This window comes from Chlamydotis macqueenii, chromosome 4 (genome assembly GCF_036417535.1).
Source record: "Chlamydotis macqueenii isolate bChlMac1 chromosome 4, bChlMac1.mat, whole genome shotgun sequence".
Lineage (NCBI taxonomy): Eukaryota > Metazoa > Chordata > Aves > Otidiformes > Otididae > Chlamydotis > Chlamydotis macqueenii.
In genome coordinates this window covers 75355203-75369522 of record NC_141559.1, presented here as the reverse complement: position 1 = coordinate 75369522, position 14320 = coordinate 75355203, and the positions used below count along the sequence as shown (strand labels likewise).

Below are 14320 nucleotides of genomic sequence, written 5' to 3'. Positions count from 1 at the left end.
ATGCTGACTCAGAGGAGTGGCCATCACATACAGAAACAACCAACAAGTTTATAGCTTCTGCCTGTTTGCCTGTCCATTCACTACACTAATAGCTTAATTCATGAAGTAGCTTCTGAACAATTACAATTTACAGCTAGTGTTTTAAAGCAAACGGGATCTGTTTTTCTCAGAAATGTCTATACTGATGAGTATGTGCTGATACGACCGACCTCTGTCCATGATCTAAGCCCATTTGACAGCAGTGGATTCGTATCCTAGAAGTCCTATAATCACATTACATTACTTGTGTCTGAACAAGCAAGGCCTCTGAAAAGTTAAAGGTTTTTAGAAAAACATCAGTTAGGTTGCTGCATGTCTATTTTTATCATCCAAACAACCTCTAAAAGCTAATGTGGCCAGAGATCACCATGGCTCAAAATGCAAATATTGAAGTTTTATAACATTAAGTAAGTTTCAACAGACATTAAGATATTTCTATAGTGCTGGGAGTGACTTCTCAAAAAGTTCATTAAGCATTCTCTCTTATTGAGAATAAAATTCCACAGATTTTTCATACACATGCTTGAAGGTTCATTTGACTCCCTACTGTTCCTCAGCCTACGATGTGGTAGCTTTACCAGCTGTGAATTTTAGAAAAATTGTTAATAACAACTAACTAAATACAGGCTAAAGTTCACAGGAATTAGGGAACAAGGCATCAGACATTTTGGAAAGGAAAGCTGGAAATCAGTTTGCAGGAAAGTGGAAAGAAAAAAGATGAAATTATATATTAATACTTTTATTGAACTTTATGGTTTTGAAGCAGAATTTTACAGCTGTTCCTGGAGAATATGATCCCATCTTGGTAGAAAGCAGTGAAGCCTTCCCTTCTCCCCTTTTTAAAAATTAGATTTCCAACAAGTAGTATTAATATAATAATTTTCTTCCATCAGAAAAGCATTATCTGTAATTTTTTTTGCAATATTTTGTAAGCAAAAGCAATTATTTCATCATTTCCTTCCCCTTTTAACCCAACCACAAATAATTTAAAACAAACTACTTACTGACATATTTCTCAAAGTGCCTGTATGTGTATTTACTGTTCCCATAGGAAAAGGCTTTTCAAAATACTTCTGTATTAAACATTCAAAAGAGGGAACGGTGTCACTGGGGTTCATCAGCCATGCTGCAATCCTTGGATCTAACACCACACCATCAGCAACTACAAAAATAAGTTATTTCTGACAATGAGAAATCCCTCTAAAGTTTTGCCCATCTTTCCTGTAGACACAAATCATAAATAGACAAGCATTTACACTACAAAAATGTTAAACATTGAATTTGCAGCTGTAACAAATGGTCAATATAATGACCACATAGGATTAAGTTCAATATTGAATATTTTTAAAGAGAGGTTTTGCCCAGAGGGTTGGTTGGTTTGTTTGTTTGGGGTTTTTCCAAAGTTTTAAAATGTAAGTAAGTCTTCAGTTCTTAAAATTAACTGTAAAAGCCTTTATTTCTTATCACTGAAAAATTACAAATTGAAGTTTTTTCATGTGAGTCTCTCTCTCCGATACAGTTTTGTTGTTGCTGTTAACTTGATTGATATCCACATAAGTGTTACTAGGGGTCAAGGGAGACATTTACTTCCTAGCAATGAAACTTCCAAGATCTTTAATATATGTATGAATTCACATACAGGTGCATGATTAATTATTCTCAAAAGTCAGAATATTTTGTCCTACAGGATCATATATGCTTACAGGGTACTTTCTCTCCTGTTCACATAGATATCTAGGATGGAGCAAGCCTAGTGCTGTTTCATTTCCCTTCCAAAGTTTAAAAAAATAAAAAATAAAAAAAAGAGGAAGAGACAAGAATTCTTTTGGATACTAGAAACTTCAGATCACATCCTATGCATCAGATAGGATTTAGCCTAGCTCTAGTATTTCCTGTTTGTATAGGTTATCAAACTGTCACTAGTGCCAGTATCATCATGATTTTCTTCCTCCCCTTCCTGTTCCCAGGGCTAAGTGTCTTTTGTGTAGATCTTCACAACAGATTCTAAATCATCATCAGTTTACTGTGATTTACGGATTAAACTTTTCAGATGCTGAACAAAAGCTGAAGACTCTCCATAGAGGGAGCCCTTCCTGAAAGGTCACACTTATTTTTCTAATTCACTCAGCAGTAATCCGATACATTGAACCAAGAAAGAAAAAAACAAACCACTATTATATTTACATCTCATATCTTCTGTTTGTACTTGCTTTTAAATCCATACAGAAGAGTCTTGTTTGTTCATATCAAAAAACCAAGGACCCATTCAAGTGATTCCTAATTCTGACAACTATGAGCACCTCTGGAATTTATTTCAGCCTTTCTTCCTGAGCAGAGAAAGTTTTTCTAGGGAACACAAAACATGAAGCAGTTTGACTTTTTCAGCTATAGTCAGTGTTGAAAGCTTTTGTTTTCACTGGAAGCTATCCTTAAATTATTCAATGATTCAATTCTTACTCTGGGAAGAAACGCATCATCTTGCCGTGTTAAGCCTCTGGTCACAACCTCCCCCAAGAAGAGTGTTCTTTTCCTTGGTACTAAAACACTGTTTTCCAATATATTACTTAACCACCAATCTATTACTTCTGTACCTACTGATTTTAACAGGAACATCAAAAGCACAGAGATTATAGGATTAGATTATAGATTAGATCAGATAGTTACCTTGTTTCCAGCTAATTTCATTACCATAAACTTGAAGTAGAGTCCTCAGGAAATCTTTTGCGTTGAAGCAAATAATTGGAACTTTGCAACGTAGCATTTGAAACAAGACTTCCCTGCACAGAAGTAGTTCATTAACACACACTATATTGCTACTAGATTTAGTGAATCTATTTACTTTATACATTTAATTAGCACCTAATACTAAACAGTTAACACATTTATTTATTCCTGTAAGAACAGAATATTGTCTTTCAATATTAAATTTGCAATTCAAGAATACCTGAAGCTCCATTCTATAATAAATTAAACATCCTAGCAGATGCCTTATCATGCATTCATAAAGAAAAAAAATATTTATTTGACACTCAAAATTAAATGCAATCTTAATCCAAAATAGCAATTGGCATCCCTGTAATACTTTAATAATACAAAATAAGATCACGGTCTTCTGAGTTAATGTAGTATTGTAAAATCATGATTTAAAAGTCACTAGATAATCTAGTGACTAATTGCCATAATTTCCTAGTGCTAACACGCTACTTAGATCTAGTACGCTTTATCTTTGTCATATTTTTCCATGTTTTGAAAATGTCTATAGTTCCCACATTGATGCTACTTTAAATAGATTTTACCAATTATATATATGAGTATACAAATTTTACTAATTATTTGTGTCATATTTTTTTATAAGCTCTATTTTGGGCAATATAGAAAAACATGGGTTTTTTTTTATAGACCTTTCAAGTTTATTTCTCTTTGGTGGTACAAAACCACAGTACCAAGTTTTTGGACATCGTAGAAATTGTGTAGATCATAAGGTGTTATTGTGTACACTGCAGATCCACTATCAAACAACTGCACCATTCTTACAAGAAATAATTACCTACAGGTTTCATCAAAATGCTAATACACTTTTTCAACCTGATTTTTATTTAATTTTTACTGTTCATATGTACATGCTTTATTGATATGTTATTCTCAATTCAGAACAACTTATATTCAAACTAACAAGAAGTTAAAGTAGTATAACTCTCATACTGCAGCTGGAGAAGCACAGGTAAATTAAGTGATTTGTTTCAAGGCACAGTGGAGCAGTGGCAGAGATGCAACCAACAACCAAGTCCAACATCTTGAAAATGAATGCTTTGTCATTTAATAACCCAAATTCAGAAGTTTACAATAAAGCAGTTATTACTGAAAGTCATAAAATATTCTAATGAAGTTTTAACAAGCAACTATTCTATGTAAGAATCAGATTCAGTTCTTATTTCTCCCTTTATGGGATACTATTTCAAAGTTAATAGTAAGGAATAAAAATGGATTTTGGTTATACTAACCAGAAGTTTAAAACATAATCCAACTTTTTTTTTTTTTTAAGATGTAGTCCAACTATTGAACAGATACATAAAGCATTTACTGAAAAAAAAATATCTTGTAATTTTGATGTAACATTATTACTGAATATTAGAAAAACTTCACTTGGGATTTCAAAAGCTATTAAAAACAGCCTACTGAGCTTACAAAAATTCAGAATATTAGCAAAGCTCAAAAAGGATGGTTACCATAATAATATCAATCAAAAACATACTAGATAAGAAATGCAGTTCAGGAAATGGAAGATAAGCTACTGGAAAGATAAACCTGGAAGAATCATATTTTGTGGTGCCATACAGCTGTAAGCTGTTCATAAAGGATTTCTAGGTGAACGTAAACAAGTCCTACCAGAATCCCAACCTAGTTCTGCAGGGCTGCAGTTAGTGATATGCTGAGCCCAAAGGAATAGTCTGTTCTTATGTGGTTTATATTAGCCCAGGCTTGACACAGAACTAATACAGCTAATATGAAATTCAATGAGCTTGATGTGTAAGGAGATTAAGCTTCTGCCATGTAACCAACATCACTGTTGTATATGTAAAGCAAAACAGTATTTTTTCCTATATACTCTCACCAAGCAAATTTCTTGTGAGCCTGTTGTTCTTGATTCCAAAGAGATGACCATTCTGTTCTTAAATAAATTAATTTATCATCTTCATTCGCAGTATTCCAAGTATAGTCAGTCGAAGTGTAACTGGGAGGGCAAGGGTGATCAGTCTGATTCTTCACTAACACAACAACTCCTTTTACTGATGAGGTTAAGACCTGGTAAGTATAATTAAATAGTGTTTCCTCTGATAGATTTTATGTAATCCTATAAACAAATTTACCAAATATTTTACAACATGAAACCTATTATGTACACTAGTTATTGCACATACCATTGATACAGTAGCAGAACATGCAAATGCTTCAGCCTTGAAACAAAAATCCACAGACACACATAGCAAAAAGCAGGATAAAAACATTCTAATTCAGTTTCACTTAAAGTATACAAATGCTTGTTTAGCCCAAATAGTTTCACTTTTTTTTTTTAAGTTTTACTTAGCAACTAAAAATAAAATGTAGTCAGAAGTATTAAAGTTTACCTCACTTACATTTATACTTTGGAAAGCAGTAATACAGAAAACTGGCCCAGACTGTAGGCTCCCAATCAAGATGGGTTTTCATTTGTCAGTCATATGCAAAGTTCAAATGGTTGCGTCTACAAAACTGACTCTAAACAAAACACATTTTTCACTAACCTGCTCTGAGTTGAGTTGTGAAGAACCATCTTGAAATATCATAGTAGTTACAAAAGCCACTGCCTTTTCTATAGTTGCAAGCAATTCTCTTTTTTCTTCGTTTCCCAAATTCATGATATCACAAGGATAATTGTCAGGAGACACTGTTTGTCCAGAAGTGCAGTTGCATCTTCTTTCATGTGAAGAACTGTACGTGTTTAGAGATAATCTTCTTGTTTTCTCTGAACAACACATAGGCACATCTTGCTTTCTTTTAAGGGGAGTAGCTATATTCTTTTCACCATCTTTTGGGTTTTTTGCTTCTACTGAAAGATTTCTTTCTCTATATCCCCACGCTGACAAGTCTAAATCCTGGTAATAGCTCACTATTTTGGTATCTTGACAGAAAAGCATTTCATTGGTATGTACTGTCCTAACTATCTGACCAGCAGCACTTTGTTCAGGGCTGGCAGGTGTTTTTAATACGGCAATTGTGGAACCATGAATCTCCTGGAAAAATTGAATTTTTTTAGTGAACCAATTATTCAGTTTATTAGGAGAAATAAAAATAAACATGCATGAGTTAATCTAGATAAGCTTTTCAGGAAGTGATATTCTATATAAAAAAAAAATGTCGATACTAACAAAACAGAAGTCAGTTTAGGGAAACCGTATTACATAAACAAAATTCAAGTATTTATCAGTAAAGACTATTTTGTTGATTTATATTTCTTACATTCAAAACCACCAGTTTTCTTAATCTAATATTAGTCCAACACTAAAATGGCAAATTAACAACAGTGAGATGCATCTACTCCAGTAGTGTCTTCCACAGTACCTAGGTTAGCAGTGACCTTTGTCTGAAGAGAGAAGAGACCATTCATTTCCATCTTCAGTTTCAATATTTAAAGCTTTTTTTTTCATGACAGCTTAGTTTATTAAAGAACTTTTGGCAGGGGACCATAATGACTGCTTTGCAAATTCAAGTACACTCAGTCAATTGCATCTCCACTTATTTCTTCAAACAACTTACAAGATTTTAAGACATAACAAAAATATATATGAAATCGCTCTGAAGGAGTATTATCAGCTGTGAAAGTGTTCTAATCTGTTTAATCCACAATGCCCAGAACATTTTTCCTACTCCGGATAGTCCCTGGATCCCTTACAGTAGCATGATATTAAATCACATTAAGCAAGAAATCTCATGGTAATCTTATGATTCTACTCCTCCTTCCTCAATTTCCTTCAGAAATTTCCGTGATACAGTACTGTATTTTCCTTGGTACACTACCCTAGTATTTTCTTACTGTTTATTTTGCTAGTTTCTTCTGCAACCTCTTCAGCTGAAATAGATCCTCTGTCTTACTTTCATAAACATGGACTTTGGAATGGCAACTGGCAACCTTTCCAAGATTCCCCAAGGTAAATGTGTTTTTAACTATTTACAGATATTCAGAGGCATATCTTGCCTCAACACTCCTCTTATGCCTTGATCACCAACGGGTCTTTCAGGAATTGGTAAGCTTTTGACTCCTGAGGCATTTGAAAAAATTATGTATTATTAGTGACGCATTTACCAGGCGTTTCTCAAAGTTTATTTGGACTATACATACTATTGTATACTTACATTTAACTTACTCAAATGAGGCAACAATAAAAGATTACAAATTCTGTTAAGTTCAGATTTTTGCATGATGACATGTTTTAGCAATCTCCTCCATACTGTCACCTAGCCACACTTCTTTTTCCTGGACAGATTTCAGTATGTTTTAAGTCTCCAATATTCTGTTTTCAATAAACCCCTATATTACCTACAAATCTTCTGGTTTTGGAGGGCAAATTCCATATATTTTCTTCTAAAAGCTCCTTCATTTTTATGTAATTTCCGTTACTGAAATGAAGCATTCCTATAGTGACTTATCTATCAGTTAATACCTTGGAAAGATTATAGTTCCTATCAGAGTATCTTTCAGTAGGAAGACTTTGAATCTGATCTCACACAGAATTAAAAAAAAAAAAAAAAATAATAATTGTGAGTTCTCTAACTGTTCCACAAAACAGTTGTCTCCAGCACCATGGCTAAGCATAATATTCACCCACTCCATGGAAAAGTAACTGAAGCCTCTCATAATGACTGTATTCTCTGCTCTTGTAGCACAGCCAGTCTCCTTCAGTAGCACTGCTGTCATTACCATTCCAGAAATTAAGGCCTTTCTCACTTCAAAAGAAACACAAGTTACTGCTGTGCAGGACTTCCATCCATTCCTCAAGATGACAGTTTTCTCTGATCAAAGGATATTGTCCATCTCTATTCAATCTGCACGGATTGAGCAAGCCAGAATGACAGAGCCAATTTTTTTTTCCTCAGATTTTGCAATATTTCTCAACCCAGTTCCCGTATTCCCAAACCTCAAAACTATGGAGTCAAAAGACAAAAAAGGCTGAGATTGCTTCAGATCATACTTCACAGGATCAACTCTACAGCAAAAGTAAAATAAACAGGTTCTAAGTAAATGGAGAAAGGGAGCTAATTAAGCTTTTGCTTCTACCAAAATGAATAGCGGTTGTTCTGAAAGAAGACAAATTAATTGGACTTCAGCAATGCTAATCAAAAAGTGAACACTGTAAAAAGTTACCATAAGTGGAAAAATACTATCACAGAAGGATCAAATGTTTAAGAGCCATAGAAAGACAAACTGATCCACTCAAGTGGATTAGTCCAGTCAAACTGCAAATAGTTGTATTGTTTAACACACTAGAATCTGAATTAGGACACTCAAGTAATTGTAGAATGAGGAATAAGCAATTCTCCTTTAAAGGTTCAGAAATAAGAATGAAGCAATTTAATTATCAAGTGAGAATAATACAGCTGGAACTACAACTAACCACAGAGAGAAACAGCAGCTTCCAGAAAGAACTCATCTTCTACTAGAAATAACGACACAGCTGGAAGTAGAGAACACAAGTGCCAGGATGTAGTTTCATAATTTATGTGGAGGTAGGAAAACTTCACTAGATGCAATGAGTCAAAATTGGCTCCTCACCATCACAAACAGGGATTCCATGACTATCTATGTGCACTGACAGCTGCATGTCTATCTATGAACCACTTTAATCTGCTGGAAACTATCCCACTCCTCAAAAGAAAACAGAAAGTTTTATGCATCTTGAGCAACCCGAAGGGACTTGCTGAACTGTGCCACATGCACCAGAGTAAGGAAGGCTGTGAAACTGGCAGCTGGGACAGGAGTACACTTGCAGTACCTGCGACTCATCGATCAACTCAACGGAGCCTGAGTTGGGGCTGCCCCAGTTATCCATTCCAATTCTCGTACTGGCCTCATACTGGCACTCACTCGCATGCATATTAAACCAAATTCAGAGAGATTATTAAACCAAAAATTAAACTTACATATTTTATATTAATTTTAGAAATACTTGTATATATTTATATATTTAAATATAAAATAAATATCTTTATAAAATATAATTTTTATTTTAAAAACTTAAACTTAAAATACAATGTGATTTTTCATATGATTCAGCTCACTTTACGATTATGTAACAGCAAGTACCAGTCTATGAAAGGACCAAAAATGTAAAACAAGGAAAAGCAGAAAAGAAGAAATAGGTGGCAAGACTTACACTCACTTACAGCACTGCAAACCCACAAATTAAGGAGATTAATCACACAAGCAACACACACAACAGAAAAAATGATGTGCCATTAACAACTCTGGAAAAGACAGTGCTGTTATCATCCCTCCAAAGCAGCACACCCACCAAAACTGCAGTGATCTCTTAAATCCATTATTTTTTAGTAGCAATGAAGAAACATGCATTTTTTTTATTCCTACACCTATCTTTTCTCCCCACCTTCAGGGGGAAAAAAAAAAATAGCTCTGGAACAGCTTTCAGGAAAAAAAATATATATATATGCTTTACGTATTTAAGCTTACCTTGTAAAAAAAATATTTTGATTTTGTAATTAAGGACAACAGTAGTGTTCTGCTGTATCAATAAATCCAGGTAACGAACTAATGCTTTAAGCTTCATCCACACAGTTGCTGTAAGGGCATTTACTTCACAGAATGATGTGTTGATTCAGAACTGGTTATGTAAAGGCCATAGCATCTAATGGCTCTGCTTTAGACCACATGGGCATTATATGGGCCATGCCAGTTATGAACCATGAGATAACAATTTACAAAACATAAGCCACTTCACCGTTATTGTGGAAAGAAGCTTGCTGCATTTGGGGGGACTTTTAGGGGTGCCAGCAATTGCTCAGTGACAGAGGTTTGAGAAAATTTTTAAATTCTGGTAACTATCTAGAAGCGGCAACCTCGTCCCTGACCAATCTGTCACGAAATACTAACTTCCTGGAAAAAGGATAGCAGAAGTGGGGCCAAGACTTTCATCGGTAAACACAAATGGGATAGAGGAAACTATGAGTCTAAGTCACATATTGTGATAAAGCTTATTATGAAAGAGTCAGTCTATAACAACTCCAAAGCTGCTATAAAAAAAAACCTGCTTTTAGTGATCTTCAATCTTAAAACATGCTTGCCTTTTCATTTTTCAGACGTGCATCCTTATCATCTAGTTTATTTTCCTTTGTCTTCTCTACACCTTTAAAAAATAATGGGAAACATTTAACAATACAAACAAATCTGACAGCAGTGCACATAACTTAGGTTACATGCAGTGTTACATCACTGACACTTTTACCAAACCTAAAATAATTGCAATAAAATTTTCCATGACAACCATTTTCCACAAATTAGTATCATTCACGCTTAAAAGGGCCCTGCAGGTTCCTAAATATGCATACACAAAAGCATGCTCTGTCCCCATTAAGAAAAAATTAATTCAAGTTTGCAGACAAACATTTTCCACGGTACTCAGAAAAGGCATTACTATAATAGCATAAATATGCATATTGCCTTCTTTCAAGAAAACACATTCCATCTTGGTCAAAGTAAAGCAGGGGGAATGGCCACATTTCACATAGTTTAACTATTTTCTTGCAATTAGGCAGTATTATTCCATAACAATTTTTTTTTTCAGTAAAACACTATTTACATATACATCTTTAGCATAGCATGCCCTACAAAGAATTGGCCATGTTTCATCTGCAGAGGAGAATTTTTTCACATCATTAATCCTCACGATAGAACAGGTATTGTAGGACCAGACAAGAACAGAGAGCAAGGAGAATCCAGACCTATCAAACTGACAGAAAGGTAAGGTAGTGACTAGCACCACAAGAAGCAGGATGGCTCTCAGTGCTGGCTCTAAGATAGAGCCCTGTGCCGCAGCACAGCTGTTAGCCTGGGCCCACCACTGAATTATCAGTGATACTCAGCCTGCTCTGGAAGCAGACAGATGTAGTTTAAGGAAGGCTTTGTAAATGCACCTGGGAACCCTGCACCATGCCAAATGAAAGCATTAGGACGCGCCTTCTCTTTTCAGCCCTCAACACTGCCCAGTAGCCGCAAGAAGAGAAGCAAGTGAAGACTGGAATAAAGAACAAGTAGCAACAGGCTAGTAGTAATTACGAACTCGGTAGACACAGAAAGAAGAACAGGGGAAAAAGATAAGACCGCTGAAGTGCATGTCTGTCCAGAGTTTGCAGTTAACTAGGATTCCTTTATCTCTAGGTTCTTTCACTGTACAGCCAAAAGACACCTCATGGGCAAAATATATATTTTGTCCCCTTCTAACTCCTCGTCCATACCAAGTACAACACTCCACTGCTGTTTTCAGCTATGACATTTGCATTACCAGCAGCAAGACACCTTCTGAATCCAGTGTGCTGATGACCAATGTCAAATAAACATAAGGTGACCTATTTCTGTTTACTGAAACTGTTTTAAAAAAAAATTGTCTAGGCAAACCAGGACCCTGTACTTAAAATACTAAAAAAAAAAGCATTTTCAAATACTAACTAGCTTAGTCTCCAGAAGAAACTACGTTTATTATTTTATAGTATTAAATGCAGGTTCACGTTTGTTGGTGTTTGTGTATCTCCAGCTCAGACTTCTAACCTGAGCTGTTAGAATAGCGAATATGACATAGCTGTATTTGTAGCTTCAAATATTTCAGGTTTGGTTTTCTTGACACTTCCTACAACAATAAAATTATGATTTAAGAATGATAGTAACTGAGTTTACATTCAGTGCTTTTAATTTTTTCACAGCTAGATACTTTTTGACAAATTCACCCTCCAGAAAAGATGAGGAGTACATTTCTCTCCTTCAGCAGACAGTATTCAGTATGACAGGTATCTAAAGAGCTATATGCCCTCCAATTGCTGGTTTATGAAAAAGTATCACCAGATGGCAGTAGAAACTCATCCTTGCCTTCAAACTCCTTAAGGCTAGATGGAACCATTACAGCTCTACTGCCAAGACAACCACAGAATTTCACCCACTAGTTCAACATCGCAGATATTTGTCCTGTTTGAACCTAGTATTTAACTTCTAAAGACAAACAGTTTTTCCAGTAAGTAGAATTTGAAGATCTATCAACAAAATACAGTTCAAGAGTTCGAAACAGACCTACTAACATGTCAGGTTTGTGGGTTTTTTTAAGGGAGACAAACATTTTCTCTCCAGATCCACACTGATCAGCTAAAGCTATATATATAATATCCCCAAAAAAATTGAAATAATTTTGTTCTTCAGTCTGTACACTAGAAACAATGGTGAGTAATTACTACATGGAAAACAAGAGCAAGAAAAGCTGGTCATGTGACCTGCCGCCACTAAATGCTTATAGTGTTCTTTCACTCCCCAGTGAACAAGGATTTAGCAGCACTAAGACGACAGCAAGCTCATTTGGCTAAAGAAACCAGACACCTTCATGGTGTTTTTTAAATAACAAGAGAATCTGATTTTACAGCTTGACAGAGAGGGAACTGATCAAGAATGGACAACATAACAAAATGTTCCCAAGTCTAAGACAAAAAACATGACATAGGGAAATGAGGCAAGATAGCAAAAGAATTAGAATGGTAATTAAACAGAGGCAGAAAAGAGCTGTGCTTTTCTTTACAATAATCTGGGTTTTGGTCTAAATGTACCATTTTAAAATGAACCCATCCCTAATTTCTTCAAATGTGTATCACTGCTTTACACAGCAAATCCTTTCACTGCTAAACCATCAGGCTCCACTGATCCAGGACCTTGACCGAAAGGCTTCACATCAAGCTCCACTGAAAGAGCCTGAGCTGTTATTTACATAAAACTGAGGCTGCAGCAAACACCATGTACAAGGAACAAATGCTAGATTTAAATCTCATTGACCAGATAATGTTCTACAATCTAGTTCTCAGGAGAAAAACAACTGAAACTGAGCAAAACTCTAACTTTTTATCTACTTCTTTCCGGAGCTACAAGACTGGCGGACTATGAAATGCACAGAATTGAGAATTAAAATTCCATCTTGCAGAACCTCCCTAGTATCCACAACATCCTGAGTAAGATTTGCTCAACAGTCAAAGATCCACTAAGGCACTTCAACATTACCTAATTTGCTCTACCACTGGGACCACTTGTTCACTCTTCCCCGTAGAATTTCACAAGGAGTGAGTTGCTAATAAATGTGTGTTTAAAGGACAGACACGAGTCTGGAGAGTTCACAGGCATTCTGGCAAGTTCCCAGTACCTCTAGTGATCTTTAAATATCTAGTCCAGAGTCAAGTCAACATATACATTTAATTTAGAGTATTAGTTAATAAACAGTTTGAAATTCTCATTGATTTCTATACCACACAGCAGGAACAGGAAGGAAAAAACAATGAAATTGAGGATACTGGTAATATCCTAGTTCCTTGCACACACATAGAGTTGTTTAATGAGAAGTCTCTGCAAATATCAGAGTTACAGCTTAATTCTTTTCTAAACCTGGAAACCTAAACCTTCACTTTTTTTTTTTTGTTTTAAATGGGGACTAGAGGTTTGATATTGTTTTATTTGTTTGCGTTTCAGTTTTTCAACTAAAAACAGTAACACTTAAATAGGCTAAGATTTACTCACTCTGGCTATTCTTTCTGCTAGTCTGAATTTCTCCTACAGGAATAGACTGTAAAGCTGTCATAATCCTCTGAGCGATATCAGATAAAGGCACTTTAGACATCTCACATCCTATGTATGATATGTGCTGTTCCATTTTTAAGATTAAGCCTAAACATAGAACACACACAAATTATGCATGATACCACAGCCACAGAACAACATCTGCACTTACAGTCTGTTGAAATTAAAGATAAAATATTGTGAACATGTTCAACCATTCTCCTCACCAGAAAATGACATTTCCTCCCTGACATGCCTATTACAAGTATTTTAAGTAAAAACTTGCTAATTGTAATGTGCTAAAACCACAAAGTGAAACTTCTTTGAAAGTGTTTTAATACACTGATAAAAATTAAGCAGTCTTAAGTAAAACTAACTTCTAATTAAAAAATCTGACAAATAAAACAAGAATTATCACTTATTTCCAAAATATGTCCCCTCTCCTCAGCATCTGTAAACTAGTCTATATCTAGCGTATGCATACATTTACTGCTACCAGTGCTCAGATTTTATCAAAAAAAAAAAAAAACAAAAAGAAAAAACCACACGCACCTTTGAAGTAACTGCCAAAATAGAGCCAACAAAAGATGAAAGAATTAAGTATTACTATCATGACGTACAAACATTAGTGATGCGTTGTTTCAGAAAATACCTATCATAAAAGACCTCTCTTCCTTAATTTTTGTATAATTGATGTACTCAAGTACTACTAATAACATTAAAATAGTTACTATAGTTTATTTGTCAATTTAAGAAATATCTAAAATCTTTACAAGCTTTGACTGCAGCTACTGGTCAGTAGCTAAATTTTATTCTAAATTTAATTTTATTTATTTACATTTAATTTTAATTTTATTTCTAAATTTTATTCTAAATTTTATCCTGTTTTGAAAAGCAGTTGCTTTTCCAGTTGACCTCTAGCAATATTCTATAACA

The 14320-nt window shown here is 34.8% G+C and overlaps 1 protein-coding gene across 1 annotated transcript in view; it reads right to left on the bottom strand.

Moving 5' to 3' along the window:
• POLN (DNA polymerase nu) overlaps positions 1–13640 on the bottom strand; it is a 97449-nt gene extending 83809 nt beyond the window's left edge. Inside the window, exons 1-6 of the mRNA XM_010129841.2 lie at positions 13346–13640; positions 9874–9935; positions 5322–5810; positions 4652–4842; positions 2704–2816; positions 1044–1201 (exon numbers count right to left, since the gene is read on the bottom strand). Of these exons, the coding sequence (XP_010128143.2) occupies positions 1044–1201; positions 2704–2816; positions 4652–4842; positions 5322–5810; positions 9874–9935; positions 13346–13478 (1146 nt within the window). The 5' untranslated portion in view covers positions 13479–13640. The remainder of the gene's footprint in view (positions 1–1043; positions 1202–2703; positions 2817–4651; positions 4843–5321; positions 5811–9873; positions 9936–13345) is intronic.
• Positions 13641–14320: the final 680 nt, after the last annotated feature.